The 20,029-nt window shown below is 31.4% G+C and overlaps 1 protein-coding gene across 5 annotated transcripts; it reads left to right on the forward strand.

Moving 5' to 3' along the window:
* The first annotated feature begins 5,952 nt into the window (after positions 1-5,952).
* Positions 5,953-11,487, forward strand: LOC105161649 (putative inactive cadmium/zinc-transporting ATPase HMA3). Of its 5 annotated transcripts, none has more exons than XM_088880814.1 (10): positions 5,953-6,104; positions 6,525-6,754; positions 6,820-7,083; positions 8,150-8,247; positions 8,460-8,715; positions 8,794-8,931; positions 9,103-9,430; positions 9,528-9,730; positions 9,838-10,040; positions 10,173-11,487. In XM_088880814.1, exons 2-10 carry the CDS (start codon positions 6,550-6,552, stop codon positions 11,361-11,363), a joined length of 2,886 nt encoding a protein of 961 aa, XP_088736940.1. In that variant the 5' UTR covers positions 5,953-6,104; positions 6,525-6,549; the 3' UTR covers positions 11,364-11,487. The 5 variants fall into 5 exon arrangements, with proteins under 5 accessions (XP_088736940.1, XP_088736939.1, XP_088736941.1 ...); XM_088880813.1 differs by having other exon boundaries at positions 6,067-6,225; XM_088880815.1 differs by having other exon boundaries at positions 6,083-6,285.
* The last annotated feature ends 8,542 nt before the right edge of the window (positions 11,488-20,029 follow it).

Here is a 20,029-nt window from a genome sequence, read left to right on the forward strand (position 1 = left end):
ATTTGAATAAGGTCTTATTACTTAAATAATTATTTATAAATAAGTATATTTTAGAAAAGGAGAAACTATATTTTTAGAGATTATTCTATTACATTTAAAACACACATATATATATATATATATAAAATATATGGATTGCAAAGTTTTTAGAATTTGACAATATAATAATTCTTTGAATTTTGATTTAAATTGGTATTAAATGGAATTAAAATTTTGAAAACGAAAGATGGAGAATTTAATTAAGAATAGGAGAGAATAGCTTAATGGAGGTGTATTCCTAAAGAGAGAGGAAAAAAAAAAAAGAAAAGAAAGTCGGCCATAAAGCAAAAAGGGTTAACCCGGACCCACGTAAAGTCCACCCGACTTGCATCGGCAACTGGTATTAGCAAGATTGTCCCTGAAGTAACCTCACAATAACAAAAATGCCCTTGGAATTGGAATATACGGAAAAAGAAAGTGGATTTTTTCTTTTTTAACTACTTTCTATTTGTGATCCATTTTTTTATTAGTGGTAAACCCATTAAAAATTTAAACGTTAAACTAATTACTCATATTTCATTTTTTTTATTAGTATATATATATATATATATATATATTTACTTACATAATTCTCGCAAGTCCATCGTATATAAAGCAACTTCGCCCCCTTCCGAAACTGTTGATTCAAGAAGCATTATTCGGGTCATAATAAGTTTTATGATCATGCAATAATTTAAATGATAATTTTATAATTTAAAGTCAAGTAAAAAATAAATCTATACTAATATAAAAAGAATTAGCAATTTACTTCTTTATATTTTTTAATTTATTTCACAATATTTTTTAAAATGAAGTAATTTATCTATCTAAACAGAAGCATTCCATTTTAATTAACACATTGGGGTAAATTGCTATTGCTTTTTGCAGGGGTAATATGCTCATTACAATATCATAGAGAGAAAATTACATTAAAAAAATAATGATAACGAGTGTTTTAATAATTAGACTTAATACGAAGAGTGTCAATATAATTAATCCTAAAAAGTAATACAATTTGACATGGAAAGTGTACTATAATTACAGAAGTCGTCGTGAAAATACTTTTTTAAAACCAAAAAATGGAAAGAAGAAATAAAAAATAAAAAGGAATTTGGTTTCAGATTTTTGAAAAGCAAAATGGTACTGAAGTATTTGACGATTGTCTGAAAATACGTATATTTTGTGTCAGTAATGTATGTTGTAGTTGTGGCGTACGCAATCACGTAAACGGGCCGTAGAGTGGGCCTTCGGAAGGGCCCATTCGGATGCCCAAATCTTCGTGCTCTCGCTTCTTTTTCAGTCTCTTCTTACCATCCACCACTGTACCGTACCGGGACACAGAAGGAATAGTACTTTGACTAATAGTCTGCCTCGTCTTGGATGTACCTCGGTCAAAATGTGATTTAAACCCTGCGTTTGTAATAGTTTTTTTTTTTTGGGGGAACATAAGTTGTCGAAAAAATTATATGTTAAGCAGTAGTAAAAATTAAAAATATTTAAAAACAAATAATAAAAACGAAAATAAATTGGATTTTTGGAGTTGAAGTGTTTGAAAAAATAATTAATATTTATAATTTTATTAAAAGACTACAGAAATTGAAGTTAATTTAATCAAATTAATTTAAACAGTTCAAATTAGGAATTATTTTTAATATTGCAATGACTATCCGTTTAAAATCATAAATTTCAAATCTAGTTATCATCGATCACGGGTTTTTAGAATCATGGGTAAGTCGTTTATAAATATTTTTATAAATTATCTATCGATGTAGTTTTCGTACTAATTAAAAGAGAAAAACTCATAATCTTATAATGGGGAGCAATTAATTTATTATTAACAATTGAGCCAATAAACGTTGGATACATCCTCATGTAACTTTAAATAAAAAAAAAACGAGGTTTTTGAAAAAAAAAAAAAAAAGTCCTAAGATTGGACAGATTGGAAACTGAATCAGCATGGCACCAATGGTTCCGTAGTAGGACAGCCATCACCACCACCACCACATAAAAAAGGTTTAAGATTTGGTGCATGGGAAGAGTTTCTTTATTCTTTTAGATTTTTTTTCAACTTATCTATTCTTTTGAGAAAAATAATATCATTCCGCACATGTATTAGTATGTAAAAATGTATAAAGATATTTTGATCAGAAAAAAAAATTTACTTGATCTGTAATAAGTTAGTCGGGGATAGATATAAATTTTTATTCATTCTTTTTAATATCAGTAAATTTAGTGAATTTTAAGTAATAAAATGATATATTTGTTAGAGAAAAACGAACGAAAAATATACTAAATATAATTTTTTAAATCAGATGAGATTTATGTGTAATTATACTAAATACAATTGTTCCTTAAAATAATTATGTATTTAATATTTTTATTAAAAAGAATTGTTGATGGTTCTTGATTTCCACTTTCTCATGCACTAGGCCTTGTAATTTTATAAAGTGGAGAAGAATCAATTATATTTGATATTTAAAAAAGAATTAAACTGTGTAAATAATAATTTTATTATATATTAATAATAGACCTTTATGATCAAATATAAATAATTATGTCAGAGCCAGATCCACGAATTTCATTACAACAATGGCCTGTTTTGACGACAATAATTACTCTATTACAATAAAAACATAGCATTGTTCTTACCACATTAATCCCAGAAACAAACGTATCTCATCTACCAAACCATGATTGACACATAATGTGCTGATTAATTAGTATCCAATAGAGACTTGGTTATGTGTTTTGAGGTACTACAATCTTGTCCTAGACACTACATATTCTTCTACTTTTCACATGTTGGAAGCCATAACCTGTAATTTTTTGTTTATTTGCGTAGTCATTGTTGAAATTTATTATCTTGTAACCCCTTAAATAATGCGATTTTTCTTATCACACAATCGATGTAACTTGACATAGCAAAAAATGGTTGTGCAGACTCAATATTTCATTTCTAAAGAGATTCAACGACATATTAAGCGTTCGCCTGTCGATCTTTTTGAAAAAAATACAATTTTCTTCGCACGTTAACTAATATAACTAATCTTTTTAATTAAACTACGGGATCTACTTTACCTAATCAATCTGAACACTACAAATATTTCATGTCAAAAGAGATTCAACGACATCTTCGTCGACTGTTTCTTACAATGCGGAATCCAACCCCGACAATATTAAAAAAGAGAAGCATGCCCGAAAAGCAAGTGTAACTGCACAAAAAGCAGGAAAGGAATAGGTTGCGTCCGGGTCAGAACCACAGATGAGGAATCAGTAAAAGCACTAATTAATTATATTCCTTGGTAGATGGATGGCTTTGTTATCGTTTATGCACAAAGTTATAATTATATTTAGAGTAAATTATATATTTACACCATCTAAATACACAAATTAATTCTATTTTTTTTTATAAAATTATATTTACACTCCTTAAAACTATAGGTGTGTATTTACAAATATGCGTGAATAACAATTTATCCCTATGTGATATTGAAAATGAGCACATTACCCCTATATGAAAAAAAAAATATAGTATTTAACCCCCTGTATTTTTTGAAATGAAGCAATTTACCTCCTTACACAGGGAGTTAAATTGCTTTATTTTAAAAAACATATGGGGTAAATTGTTGTATTTTAAAAAATACAGAAAAGTAAATCACTATTTGTTTTTTTCATAAGGGGATAATTTGCTCATTTGAGATATCACAAGGGGGTTGCTTGTATTTTTTCCATACAAATATACTCCCCATTCAGTAGCAAAAGTTGATGCAAGCGCTTCCTGAGGTATATTATATTAACACTGGTCATAATTTTACAAAAGCTAAAAGGTATTTATGTATTTAGACCTAATACGAGGAAATGTCAATATAATTTACCTTTATATTTAAATAGAAATATTTGAACTAAGATTTAACCATATGCGCATACATATAAACAAATTCTAGCATATCTCTTTTTCTAATTAGAAGATTTGATTGACAAAACTTCCACACTGCACATAAAGCAATATTATTTTATGTAATCTTCCGATTCTTTTTTTTATTTTTTATTTTGCTTTAATTGGATAACGACGTAATCAGCTAGGCAGGGATCAAACGTGCCCATATACGGCAAATTATATATTAATTATGGACAGCTTAATTAATTTCTATGACTATCACTACAAAACAATGATTCAATAGGTATAAAAATTTTAATGTTAAATTTAACGTCGAGCTAATAGATAATTTTTTTTTATTAAATTCGTTACTAACTTGCATTTTATATTTAATATAAGAAATTTACTTGCTAATGAATTTATTAAATCCATTAGTAATTAGAAATTTTTTTGAATCAAATCATGTAAAATTAGCAACAAAAATTCTTGCTAATTAATTCTACGTTGATTTTAGCATCAAAATTGTTTTTATAACTTGGAGTCATTTTTTTTTTTTTTTGTAGTATATTGTATAAGATTAATTTATTATCTAGTATTTAAAATCAAGAGTAAAATAAGAATTTCTTCACTAGTTGAGTTGAGTTTATGAAACGGAGCATTTCTTTTAAAAGGATTTAAATGTAATATTTAAAGTTTGATGAATTAAAATATAATGTTATACTATATTTTGTGGTGGGATTAATCCTGAATAAGGCCCCAGTAATATTGCTAATATCTGGCACTACATTGAGATGAAAATTTTTAATTAAATAATTTATTTATTAGTAAGGCCACTATTGTTGCAAATTGAATTTTTTATTTTAAATTTTATTATATTTTATAGATCTCATTTAACCCAGTGACGAATAGTGAGGTTGGGGGTGTTTGTAATTTTTTGAAGATTAATTATACATAAATTTTATTTTTTTATATATATATTGACCCTTTAATTAATTTAATGCCTCCTGAAAAATATGACTATGTGAAACTCAATACATAAGTATAATTTCAGTTCTAGATTCATACTTGATTTAACACACTCATATATATATATATATATATATATATTATGTGTGTTATGAAATTTAGGCTATCTATTTTATGCAAGGATATATTTTGTTAATTTGCACACAGCCGAGAATATATTGCATAAATGAAATTTTCTTGAATATGCATTTACACCTTGATTATTATAATGGGCTAATTATTTAAATCAAGAAGAACTCGTGGACCTACATGCAATAATGAATCTGGTGAACGAAGAGAATACATACATATATATATATATATATATCATTTCATTTTACTTAAATACATATATATATATATTAGACACTTAATCTTTTATGATTGATACATTATTAAAATAAAAGATGAAACATATAAAAAAAAACGTACAACATTATATGGGAGGTGGGGAATCCAAGATTCTAATACAGATAAACACGTCCCCGGATACGATTCTTTAACAATAACATTTTAATTATATTTCAGCACCGCTATTAATGTTATATATAAAAACCTAGGATTAATTAACCTTAATTAATTAGAGCATTAATATTAATATTGTAAGAAATGAATCATATCATGAGGGGATTTGGTGGAATCCATCTAACACCCGCAAATCAAATGGAGTTTTGCGCATTAACCAAAGCAAGAAACATTGCTTTATTAGCCTAATAAGTTGAGATTGTAGCAGCACAAATCTCATGCCAGACCCTCACCCTCTCTTATACAACAAAGCATGCACACACACACACACATAAAATGAATTGAATTTTCGATTGCAAGCTGTATTTTATATTCTACTCTATTTAATATACACACGTTATAAAGATGATATTATGTATTTTATTTAAAAAATTTTTTTATATATAATGTATATATTGAATAGAGTAGAAGGTGAAATATGTCGGATTTGCTAGAGAAAATCCAATTCCGACAAATATATATATATATATATATACATATATGTGTACTTAATTATATATAAAAACAAGCTGAAGCTGGTGGTAGTGGTGGTGATGAGAGATAGTGCATTTTACATGTGGATTCCAACTCTTTTTTTTTTTCTTCTTTCTTTGCAACCGATTCTTACATAACTATATATGTCTGAGTCTGAGGACAGAAGCGTGGAGGAATATCGTTTCTTTCATTAGCAGACAAATAGGTTGCGTTCCCTCTGCGTTCTCCTTTTTGTGAATGCGCCCATCTCACCTCCTCCTTGCTTGTTTATCTGTCTCGTCACACTTTCTCCGTTTTTGCATCAACACCCTTCAAGAATTCATCATGTACACACTAACATCACATGCAAATTAAGAGATATATGTATATGCTGCATGCACATATATGTATGTGTTGGGCTGTGTGTGTGTTTGAAGTTATGTATTAATTGTTTAGGCCTATGGTTATGAAAACCTAGTTATTACAGATAATGGGTTAATGTTTTCTTGGTTGCTGTCTTAATAGGGAATATATGTAATTTGACAACTACTTAGCTTTAATTACTCTGTGTGTGTGTGTATATAGATATATAGTTGGAAGAGTGCTGGTTGAAGTCTGATTCTTTGCAGTTGGTTGGTTTTGGCAGAGGAAATCAATCAAGAAAAGCAGAAATGGAAAGCATTGATGACAAGATTGTGCGGCAAAAATTCCAGAAGAGCTACTTCGATGTATTGGGCCTTTGCTGTTCTTCTGAAATTCCGATAATTGAAAAAATTCTTGCATCACTTGACGGAATCAAAGATTTCTCAGTTGTACTCCCTACCAAGACCCTCATTGTTGTCCATGATTCTCTCCTCATTTCCCAGCTTCAAATAGGTTAATCCTCTCTCTCTCTCTCTCGATCTCTCTCGATCTCTCGATAAAAGTTGTTTTTATTGCAGTAAAGGCACTGAATCAGGCGAGGCTGGAGGCAAATGTTAGGTCAGTATACGGCGGCGGGGAAAGCTACAAGAACAAATGGCCGAGCCCCTACGCAGTTGCCAGTGGTACATTGCTATTGCTGTCGTTTCTCAAGTATGTGTACAGCCCGATGCGGTGGCTGGCCGTCGGAGCAATCGCTGTCGGGATCCCTCCGGTTGTACTAAAGGCTGTTGCGGCGGTTCGCAACTTCAGGCTGGACATCAACATCCTCGTCCTGATTACGGGTTCGAATTGTTTACTTTCTGACATTCCTTTTCAAAAAGCCTTAATTGGTACGTATTTTAGCTTTTGATAGGGACGCCAAGATCACATAATATATCTGTGGCGGGGTCGCACTTTGTCTGAATTATTAGTCATGGTGGTCTCAATGCTACGGTTTGGTCCGTCCCAAGCGTTTTTTCCCTTAAAAAAAAAAAGGAAAAATGATTAATCAAATCGTAACATATATTATTAAGATACTTAAGATTCTATCAAATATATTATAAATTTATAATACATAATAGTAAAATTTAAATTAATTGGCGAAATTGAGGTGCCACGACTATAAGATATTCACTTACGTGTGTGTTATTCTTCTACTTTACTAGTGATTATCTTTCTATTTTAATAGTAGTATTAATATTTTATATTTATGATTAGTATGTATTGATTTTTGTCAAGTGATTGATATCATAATAAAATTGTAGTCAATTTAAATAAAAATAATAATAAATAAATAAGACAAGATATATGTCATGGTTTGGTCTATCCCAAGTTTTCCTACCTAATAGAGTGTGTTAGTACCATTGCAATGTGAATCGATTGATAAATCTTGTTTATTTCTGTTGATGATCTTAATTAAGTAGGAAAATAGTAACTGTGTAAATATACTAAAAAAAAAAAAATAGTGATAAGTTATTATCACTCAAGATATTATGTATTGAATGTAACAATATTTTTTGATTTTTCGTTATTAGTACAAAAATTTTGTGCTTATGATAATTAATAATGCATCCGTATTAACAATACAAATGAAGTGGTAATTATGGTTTTTGAGGTTGGCTTGTTCATATGTTAAGACTAATTATCCAGCGTGATTTAATACACAACTTTTTTCTTGCTATATGATTGTTTGTGTAAACTCATTATCTTCTTGCAAGTTCAGGATGACACAACATTGTCAAAGGACCAAAAACATCTTAGTACTATCTTAACATACAGAATTATGGCCAATCTCAGAATATTGTCACCTTGGATTGAAAACTTTCATAGTTTCTAAGTTGTTCTAACAAATCATATAACGTTGTGCAGTTGCCGGATCAATCGCCCTGCGTGACTACTGGGAAGCTGGCACTATCGTGTTCTTGTTTACGATATCAGAGTGGCTCGAGTCAAGGGCAAGTCATAAGGTCATGGCTAATGGCGATGTCTTCGAACCCCCCCCCCCCCCAAAGCAAATGAACTTAGTGTAGCACTCATTTTTTTATTAGGTCGGGTTAAATTCGTTGTAGCTATTCCAACTACAAAAGCAGTGCTCATCTATGTAAAGTTTGCATTTAAAGTTATGTATATGGTCTAGTGATCAGCACATTCTAATAATGGATTTGTCATGATCATGCAGGCCACTGCTGTTATGTCATCGTTAGTTAGTGTAGTACCCCAAAGAGCCGTTCTAGCTGACACCGGGGAAGAGGTTGATGCAGATGAAGTCAAGTTGAATACTGTTCTAGCTGTGAAGGCCGGTGAAGTTATACCTATAGATGGAGTAGTTGTAGAAGGGACGTGCGAAGTGGATGAGAAAACTATGACCGGAGAATCGTTTCCTGTGGCAAAGCAGAAAGACTCCACTGTTTGGGCTAGCACAATCAATCTCAATGGTAGAACTTTGATCCTTGTGCTTTTTTTAGTAGTAGAATATATACAGTTGAAGTTTGTTTTGATCGGACCGTATTTAGGCTACATAAGCATTAAAACCACGGCTGTGGCGGAGGACTGTGTGGTGGCTAGAATGGCAAAGATTGTCGAAGAGGCTCAAAACAAAAAGTCCAGAACTCAAAGGTTTATGGACAAGTGCGCCAAGTACTACACACCAGGTTCTTAAAATTTTCAACTTTTTGCCTGAAAAATTACAAGGATAGCTATGTACGGAACTATGGATCATAGAATTTTAGTGTTAATTTGCTAGAAAGGTAACCTTGTTGGTAATTAAGTTACAAATGAAGACCATAAGGAAACTATATGCTTATTCTTTGAACTTCTTGCAGCCATAGTGGCGATATCTGCTGCGCTGGCCATCGTCCCTCTGGCAGTCCATGTTCGAAATAAGAAGGAATGGTACCACTTGGCTCTTGTCGTTTTAGTGAGTGGATGCCCTTGTGCACTTCTGCTTTCCACACCGGTTGCCATGTTCTGTGCACTAACAAAAGCAGCTACGCTAGGTGTTCTGTTTAAAGGAGCCGAGCATCTTGAAAATCTTGCTCAGATAAAGATCATGGCCTTTGACAAAACGGGGACGATAACAAGGGGAGAATTCCTGGTGGTGGATTTCAAATCTCTCCGTGATGATATCAGCTTGAATACGCTGCTCTATTGGTACTAGTCCTCATTTCAGTTTACCCTTTCTGTGCTGAAACAACAGTATCTTGTTTCCAGAATGTGAAGTTGATTATCTCCACGTATACATTTCCAGGATTTCGAGTGTAGAATGCAAGTCAAGTCATCCAATGGCGGCTGCTCTAGTTGAGTTTGCTAGAGCACATGCAGTGGCGCCGAAGCCTGACAGAGTTGAGAAGTTTCAAAATTTTCCTGGTGAAGGGATTTGTGGGAAGATTGAAGATAACGAAATATACATCGGAAACAGGAAAATCGCTTCAAGAGCAGGGTCTACTGCAGGTTCAACCTCTACCCTCAAACGTTACAGAATCGCTCAGCTCTTTGTTTTTAATTCTTTTCCCCTTCTTCGACTTCTTTAGCAATGACACCTCCGTTTTGACATCCAGTTCCCAACTTAGAAGGTTATGACACAGAAGGAAAGTCTGTCGGCTACGTTTTCTTGGGGTCATCTCCTGCCGGCATCTTTTATCTCTCTGATATGTGCCGAACAGGAGCAAAGGAAGCAATTGAAGAGCTGAAGTCAGTAGGCATCAAAACCGTAATGCTAACTGGAGATTGTCATGGAGCTGCCAAGCGTGCACAAGAACAGGTTAAAATACCGATCTAGGCTTTCAAATCCGTTCCTTCCAATGTAAACTGGACTGCCATCTACTAGTATAGTATAATAGAAAACTAGCTTCAGAATTTACCATGTCTTAATGGAGCTTATCCTTTCCATCAGTTAGGAGGAGCTTTGGAGGTTGTTCATGCCGAGCTTCTACCAGAAGACAAAGCAAGCATCATTAAAGAGCTCCAGAAAGAGGGACGTACTGCCATGATTGGTGATGGCCTCAACGATGCTCCTGCATTAGCCACAGCAGACATTGGGATCTCCATGGGTGTATCAGGTTCAGCACTTGCAACAGAATCCGGGGACATCGTTCTCATGTCAAACGACATGCAGAGAATACCAAAAGCTCTCCGTATTGCAAAGGAAGTTAGGTGGAAAATTATTCAAAATGTGATGGTGTCTATTTCAACCAAGACTGCAATTTTAGTATTAGCCGTATCTGGTCATCCGCTTGTCTGGGCTGCACTGCTCGCTGACGTTGGAACATGCTTATTAGTGATCTTAAACAGCATGCTGCTCCTGAAAGGAACGAGTGGACGGGGAAAAGGTTGTTGCCTGTCTACAGCTCACTCACATATCCACAAACAGAAATCAGCTTGTTCTAGTGCTGAATCTCCAAACAAGTGCGAGCTTCAATCATGCTCGTCCAAAAATTGTGGCTCCAAATGTGGTTCTTCTGATTCAAGCTCAGGGCCTTGTGGGGATGAGAAACACTCGAGCTCTGCCAAAGAGCACTGTCACAATGCACATTCTCATTCACGCAACAAGATAACTGACAAGGATCATCAGTGCTGTCACAAAGTCCATCAGGACCTTGAATCACAGCAAGTGCACGTCCACGGATGCTCTGAAAATGTAAGCTGCAGTGAGAACAATGATTGTGAAAGATCAGTTCTAAGGCACGAAACAGAACAATGTGAGGATCATAACCATAGTACAAGCTGCAATAATTCTCCACAATCAACAGTGTCCAATGAGCAGCCTACGTCTAACAATCATGATCTCAGCCGAATGACATCAGGCAAACGGGAGGGGAAGTGTTGCAGCCACACTCCAAGAAAACAAGAAGGTCGGTCAGGATGTGGAGAGCATGCCTCTGAATACGGTAAACAAAGAAGTTGTGTCGCTAACATGTTAGGCTGTAAGAACAGTGAAGAATGCAAAGCTGTCCATAAGGCTTGTGTAGCCTCCAAGAAAATGCACGTCGGATGCTGCGAAAGCTTCAGAAGGGAATGCTGCATCAGAAATGGGCACTTTGGAACTACTTTCAGAGGAGGTTTATCAAAATATGTCATAGACTAGCTAGTGCTTATTTAAGTGTATGTATTACAAACAATGATTGAGGACTTAGACTTCGTATATATTACAAACAAGTTTTTAATGTAAGGAGGATGATGAAAAGAGGAGCATCAAGATTGGAAATTCAGGACTTGATTCATCAACAAATTGTAATGTATGGATCAATCTTCTTTTCTTTTCTTTAATACAAAAGAGTGCAACACAAGAACTTGCCAGAAATCACCCTTTTAAGTGTTATTCTTACATAGGCTAAAATACAATTAACTCATAATTTAGGGTAAATTACAGTCTCTCCTGAGTCGACATAATAAAAAATACTTTTTTATGATTTGAAAATTATAAATACCTCTTTGAATTCAATGTTCATCTCACAACAAGTCCATTCTGTTAGTCTTGTTAGGTTTTCGTCCAATTTTTATTGTGAACTGAAAAATCATTTTAAATTATAAATTATATAAAAAAAATTTAAAATATTTTTATGGACTAGTATTTCCTATGGATTATTTATTTTGCCAACCCTCAAGAAATTTTATATATTTTTTAAATACTCTTTTTATTTTATAAAAAGAATCAGCAAAAGTAAAGTAATAATGTGTGGTTGGGTATAGAACTTGGCTACGGTACAAACTCATATTACGGGAAATTATAACTCAAATTAGATTTGGCTAGACCAAAATCAATTATATGATAAGTATATATATAATTAGTATACAATTCAAAAAAAATTATCAATCATATAACAAGTATAACATGTTTGTCATGTTATGATTTGATTCGATATCTATTTATCTTTTAACTTCAAATAAATTTTGGACAATGGCCTTGACCCAACATTTTTTTATGAATAAAAAATTAATTTAGATTGTAACCATTGTGGATATATATCCCAATTAAAGAAATTTAGGCATCACAAAATATATTTGCCCCCTCCCCCGAACTCATCCAAATATTACCTAATTTCATCGTTGTACCTCATGACAAGCATACGAAAAATTAAGTTTTATACAATAAACCAATTGTTAGCAATTGCTAATCCATAATATATCCATACATGCCAGTGACGAAATTTATATCTTTAAATAAAAGAAATATGACTTTTAATTTATTACGGTTAATTACTATATTTAAAAATAAAAAATCATGACTATACTAATTAATCTTGGTGACTCAACAACTATTAGTCATTATTTTTTGAAAGCGAGGTCAAAACATTAGCTATAACCAAACACGACAATTATTGATTAATTATCGTCAAAACTTAAGTGTTTTTGTGACATATTTTATTTAATCGTGATAGATAGTATTGATTCGACATGAAATTATGTAGAATACGAACTAAAAAAAATTAAAGTAAATTAACTACTTTGATGCAAATTGTGGCGTAGGGAGAACAAAGCAATTGAAAAAGCACAGAATAAAAGCAAGGGGAAGGTGATGCACACAGAGACGGGGAAGGGAAGAAGCGCATGGGGACAGAATATTAATGTCCCTTTTCAACTCCTGAAAAGTCCCAACCATTACATCAACATTAATTTCAACCAAAATCCATTGTTATATTCCGACATTTTCTTCACATATTCGATTCCCATTACGTCTCCTCAGATTTCAACCCTTTAGAACATTGTTTGAGCTTCCAAACTTATAATGTAGTTTCTCTACTTGACACGTCTGGTCCTTTCCATATTTAGCATGTTTTCATGCTTCATGATGGCACCCAATGATCGTTATGTGACAGATTCTTGCAAAACTCGAGTTGAATTTCAACTCGAATTTGATTTTTGAATTGCTGGGAAGACATAAAGAGGCTGAAGTCTCGTGCACCACCACTCGTTGGATTCTAATAATTGAAGTAGAATATTGTTATACGCAGAATATTGTGGGGTCTCAAGTTAATTTAAGCATTTGGTGAGCTAAACTTGTGTTGACAATTCTTGATAAAAATAGTTTAGTTATAGGTATCTTAATGGTATATGAGATTAGTGGATTAATACATTTTTTATCCCCTAATTTGTGTTATTTGATGTTTTTATCCTTTAATTTTTTAGGGTAGTGTTTTACTCCTGTATTTTTTTTTTAATTTTTTTGCAATTTTAGTCCTTTTCTGCATGAGGTTCACTTGTACTAGCGAGAAGGGTAACTCTAGCAAAAAATAAAAAGAGTCTGAAATCGCAAAAAAAAAAAAAAAGATGTAGAGTCAAAATACTACTCTAAAAAGATAAAGAGCAAAAGTGCTAGCAAAAATGAGTCAACAGGAATAATAGCCCTAATTTGTAAAGATCACGTGAGAAACACATGCATTTTTTTAGCAAGAAAGCTGAAATCCAGTGGAAAAAAAAATGATCAAAATTGCAAAATTAAAATGATGTAGGACCAAAACACTACCCTAAAAATTTAAAAAAATAAAAATGTTAAACGACCTAAATTACGGGACAAAAAAATACATTTAAACCCAAAATTAGTAGTGGCAATATGGTTGAAACCAACATGATTTGAACGGGTTGATAGGTTTAAGTACACCTCGATCAACGAGATTAATTATATCAAGAACATCATCAATTAACCCCTAATTAATGAATTAATTAAGAGACAAAACCATTTGAAATGCCAAGTTGATAGCTACTTTTGAATGTGGGATAGGGCTGCATATATTCTCAACTGCATCATCATTAATTATACATTTATATATATATATATGACACGGGATTCATGCCATTAATTATCACAACTAATCTGCACATCAATCAGTGTAGGTCTAATTAGAGGTTTGCATGAAGGGGTGGAGAGTGTGGATAGCAGCCAAGAATGACTTGCCTGCATACTGCATACCATCAACATCATCAGTCCATGCACATCCATATCACCCGCAAGCTAGCGAGGCAAGTTATTTTTGGCTATCATCTCCTCTCTTCTTCTCATGCCACACTCTATTAGAACTTCTCCATCATTGTCGTTAGAGGCTGTTCGATATTACGAAGACGAGTCATCGACTCAATGCACTAAGATCGATTTCAAGTTGATGTTTCCTGACGACTTAGAAGGTGTTTTGCTAAGTTTATTTATAAGATTTTAAAAGATGTTAAGCTACAATCAGATTTGAAGGACGAATTTGAAAAAAAGATTTTAAATGACCTTCATATCAAAATAGGGAAAAGTATTATTTTAGTCCACGAAGTGTATGCTTAATTTTAATTTTAGTCTGATAACTATGTCCATTTTTATTTAGGTCCAGTAACTTACGAAATTGCTTCTTTTAGTCCTCTGGCAGATTTTTGGATAATTTTACCCATATGCAACTTTTGAAAGGCAGTTTTAGTCCATATGCACTCGTAGGGGTAAAATTGTCCGAAAATCTGCCAGAGAACTAAAAAAAACAATTTTATAAGTTACTGAACCTAAACAAAAATGGACATAGTTATCGGACTAAAATTAAAATTAGACATACTTAGCGGACTAAAATAATACTTTTCCCTATCAAAATATATGAAATTTATGAATGTTTTATAGCGCATAATGAAAACTGTAGGATCTAAAATCTTTTAAATTTAGAATTATCCAAACAAAACTCAATTTAAAATCCCTATATAATTAACATCAAATCTAAATGTAGTCTAAAATCTTATTTCAAGATGCTATTGAAATGGAGCTTTTAATATGTTAATAATCATAAATTAATTATAATTAGTTTAAAAATTTATCATTAATTTAGAGAAATTGAACTAACTTATTAAGATTTTTAAGATAAGTGGGTTTTTGAGTGAGTTTATGACCTTCTAAAAATATCTTATAAAATATTTGAGTCTTTCAAATTTTATAAATATGTTTGGCAAAATTTTTCGATAATGAGCTTATAAAATCAAAAAATAAATATTAGGAGCTTATCCTTCTACAAAAAAAAAAAAAAAAGTGAATTCGCAATTTATTTTAAAGATTTTAACAAATTCATTCAATTTTTTATTATATTGATTACAAGATTGTCATTATTAATAATTAAAAATTAATTATTAATTACATAAACGTGAATTATGTATAGTTACATATAACATATAGAGATAGAGAGAGAGAATCTTTTGTTGTTAAAAAAAGTGTGAATTATGTCAAGGGCAGAATTTGAATATAGCAAATTAATAAGGTCATTTTTGTCTTATGAGTTATTAATTACATATAGCGTATAAGATGTTATAAAAAAGTTATGAAAACTTTAATTTTTTCAAAGATCTTATAAAATTCAAAGCATCGTATATTATTTAAGATCTTATAAGTTTTTCTATAACATCTTATAAATTATATAAGATTAATATGTTATAAAACAATAATATCCCCATTCATACTCTCTCTCTCTCTCTCTCTCTCTCTCTCTCTCTCTCTCTCTCACATACACACACACTCTCACAGACACACATTGTCTCTATCTAAAATTTTAAAAATATTATTTAATTTTTATAATATTCGAAAAAAAAATCCTTCAATATTTAATAACAAATTATATAGTTAAATAAAAATAAAATTGGTATTGATATTTAATGTGTATGGCCAAAGAAGAGACTTACAATCCAAATTAAGCCCACCATCCCATGATGAGGACGGCACGCCGAAAGATTTCCAAGCTCGGCCCAAGAGGAAAGCCTAGAGTACTTGGGTTCTCCCAATAACTAAAAAGTGTAGCATGCCTGAATCTAATTGGGATTTGCGGTGGTGGAGGAACTGAATAGTAAAAAAGAGGGATTCTAGCCAACTGAAAGGATTTTCTGATCAATCCAGAGATCAATGGTGTACTCCTCCTGTTCGAACCGGGGTTTAAAACCAAACCTCTCCTCAGGAGGATAGATGGGACGATTCGTGTGAGATCCAATGTAGATCCAACTTTCGATTCACTTGTGGGATTCGGGCAGTCCGAGGGGGGACCACCACGGCTCCTCTCTTCTCTATAATCCATACATCCCTTATCAATGTGTGGACAGCTATCTCTCTAGCAAATGTTTAGTTTCCACCTCAATGGGCCCAGTACATAGCTTACACCACAGGCCTGCCTTCCAAGCCTAGTCCAAAAAAAGGTAGGTGTTCCCGAGATTCTGGACTCCTTGACCTAAAAGGATTCCTTGCAGAATAGGAGTCTATCTTCCAACAAAAAACGTGCTGATCAAGTTAGAGATAAGATGAAATTGTGTCTTATTCACATTTTTCTCACCCATTTTCTTGGAGATACAGGTAATGTACAAAGTCCCCACAAAGAGCGACACCTTCTCTATAAATATAAGCAGCATCCTCAACAGGGACACCTCCAAGAATCTGGAAATTGTCTTGCTATTTTGCTGCAGCTCTCAAATCGTGCTCCAAACCCTATTTTGCCTATGCAATTGTTATTTATATCTCAATTTCTCATTACGATTTATTTCTACATTTATTTATTTTTAAATTGAAACTAACTTGAACGTAGGAGTGCTAATGTATTATTTTGCATGTTTTAATTCTCAAGTTCTTTTGCTCAATCAGTCCAAATCCATTATCAAGATCCAAGAACATTGAACCCGTACTAAAATCGCACGCATCAATATTATATATACTGAAAAATTTATTCAAGTTATTATAAATTATACGACTAGAAATAATACTGCATTAATAAAGAAAATATCAATTATATATTTATATTAATATTCGACTAACATTAATGATATATATATTATTTTTATTAAAAAATTTAGGTAATAGTTCATTTTTTTTATTGTAAAAAAAAATTAAACTAATGTGTACTATTTATAAAAGCATTTTTTTAGAACAAAATATATCAAGAAATAACAACTTATTTGATTCTAATGATATTATGTATATTTCAGTTATTTTACCAATAAAAGACCTTATTATGCCAACCACTCTAACATCTTATAAGCTTTAACATCTTATTTTATCCAAACACTTTAAAAGTTTATTTTTAAAATAAGATACAACACTTGTAAGATCCTAAAATATCTTATAATATATAGGAGCTCCTAAAATGTTGTAAAAGAATTTAGCCACACACCCTCTTAATTTGAAAATTCGAACCCTTTTTAGTACGAATTAAACTAAAAATTTAAGCCCATAACAAGATGGACCGGTAGAGAAATAGGTCAATACATGAAATAATTTCATTTATGCGAATGACGCTTAGTTTAATTGGCGAAGCTGCTAAGGTCATGTGTTCAAATCCCACCTTATGCATGGGATATTGTGTCTATTAAATAATAGGTGAGTTGTGTCTATTATAATAGTAAGTGTCAATATTATTGATCAGATAGTTCATCACTCTTGCTTAAAAATAAAAAAAAGAATTAATTACATTTACATTCCAGGTTAAATATAATTTACCCCCCGTGAAAAAATAAACTGCAAGAAAACCTCTTGTGTTTTGAAAAATGATGTAATTTACCTCCCTCCATCAATTCCTAATTTATAGTTTGTTTATACAAATTATCTCTACTTTTGCCTAATTATATAAATCACCCCTTACAGTTAAAAGGTAGGAATAATTTGTGTAATTATATTGATATTTTTTAGGGGCGTATGTATAATTTTTTAAAAAAATAGGTATAATTTATATAAATGATGTTGATATTTTTAATGAATATATTTATAATTATTCAAAAAATATGAATAATTTATATAAGTAGAACACAGATATGAAATGTAAATATAACTATCCCTTACTCCTAAACAGGCATAACTTGTTCAATCGGGTACCACCCAAAATATTTGTACAAATATTTAAAGAATAATTGAATCCAAGTTTATCACCACCATAAAATGTGAAAATGAACAACAGTAACTCATGTATATATTGATAAATGGATTAATTATAGACGGGTTCTTTTTAAAAATATAAAATTTTATTTTTATTTAAAAAAAAATAGAATTATACTTGTATTTTTTGTGAAAATTCTCCAATAAAATTGAACCCATTTCGTTAGAGTGTGAACGGGATACTAACACACCCTACGAGAATTCAGTATTTTGTGTAATTTATTGATAAAGATATCCTTATAATATTTATACATATAAGGAGGTTAACGTAATATATAAAGTTAAAATGGTGTAACTGCAATAAAATATTATTTCTGAGTTATTGTCATACGGGATAAAAGATAGCCTTTGACGAATGAAAAAACTAGTGGTATAATCAATAATTTATATAAAATTTGAATCGAAGCATAAAATTAGAAGTTTATATGTATATATATTTTGCTAAGATATTTTTTATCCATATTCTAATAAAATAAATAATTATAAATAGAGAATTCTCGAAACGAACGGCAGTATAATTTTGAAGAAAATTTATGGGACAAAGGGCAGTATTAATAGAACCATGCATTTTTTGGCTTCTCAACTCCCCAGAGGCCAATCATTCTTGCTATATAATTCCAAAGAAACAAATAATAATAATAAAAGAAAAACACACACACACACACAAACACTCTCTCCCATCATTTTCATGCTTTGACCATTCCATTCCACCTCCCTTCTCAGTCTCTCACTCTCACCTATTCATATATTCTATTCCCACTACTTCATCATTCAACTATGTATATATATATATATATATATATCATCAAAATATTATCAATTAATTCAATTATATATTTTTATTTTTACATAAAAATATATATAAATTAAGTTTGAAAACATGTCGTTTCTGACTGAAAATTGAAAGTGAAAACAAAATTAAAGAAAATCCAATGATCCAATAAAAAAAATGGAAATATATTATAACCATTTCACTTTTTTTTTTATATATTAATTAAAAAGCAGCAAAAGTAAGGCATATGAGCAACTGGGTTGTCCGCAAATGGCCAGTTTCACATGTTCCCAATGTCAATTGAGAATCGGAATTTGGTCTTTTTGAAAAAAATAAAAATAGAAATGGAAGAAGAAAAAATTCGATTTTGGAAAGTGGTGCCTAATTTGGAAAGTTGACCTCACATAATTTCTATTTCTAGTGTAACACACCACTCATCAATTCAACGTCAAACAATAAAAGTTTCTAGTTCGGATCAAATTTGATTGAGTTTTGATCATAGTATTTTTGCCCTACATTTCTCTCCAAGTTTTGCATGAAGAGGTAGGGAGTAGGTTGCAGCCAAGATTGACTTGCCGGGTCCATGTTGAGAAATTTCACATGTGCACTGAATGATTTTTTCTATAGAAAATTTGGTTAAAAAATAAATACAAATAGCAAAGTACAAAGTTTAAAATTTCGTAAAGTTAGGATGGTAATTGAGTTGATACATAAAAAATAATTATATACCAAAGTGTAAAAACAAAATCATAGTTCATATTACAAAATGTAATTTACCCTTAAAATAATTTAAAGAAAATAAATTATTAGGACAAGAACATCTGTTTGCTGATTGCATGAGTGGCTCTAAGATTGTCACTAGCACTCAATAATTTCGGCGGAACAAAGTTGTCCACAGCTTGTCCCCGCCATCAAATCCATTGCACATATATACATACAAAATTAGTTAATAGCAACGTAAAAAATTTAATATCGAACTAATTAATAAGTAAAATTTTAATTATTACTTTATATTATTTAATATAAAATATTTATTTATTAATTAATTCAACAACAATAATTTACTTGTTAATTAATTTTATACTGATTTTAGTATTAGTTTTTTTTTTATAATTATTAAAAT

The sequence above is a fragment of the Sesamum indicum genome, linkage group LG5 (assembly GCF_026168435.1).
Source record: "Sesamum indicum cultivar Baizhima isolate 11 linkage group LG5, ASM2616843v1, whole genome shotgun sequence".
Classification (NCBI taxonomy): Eukaryota; Viridiplantae; Streptophyta; class Magnoliopsida; order Lamiales; family Pedaliaceae; genus Sesamum; species Sesamum indicum.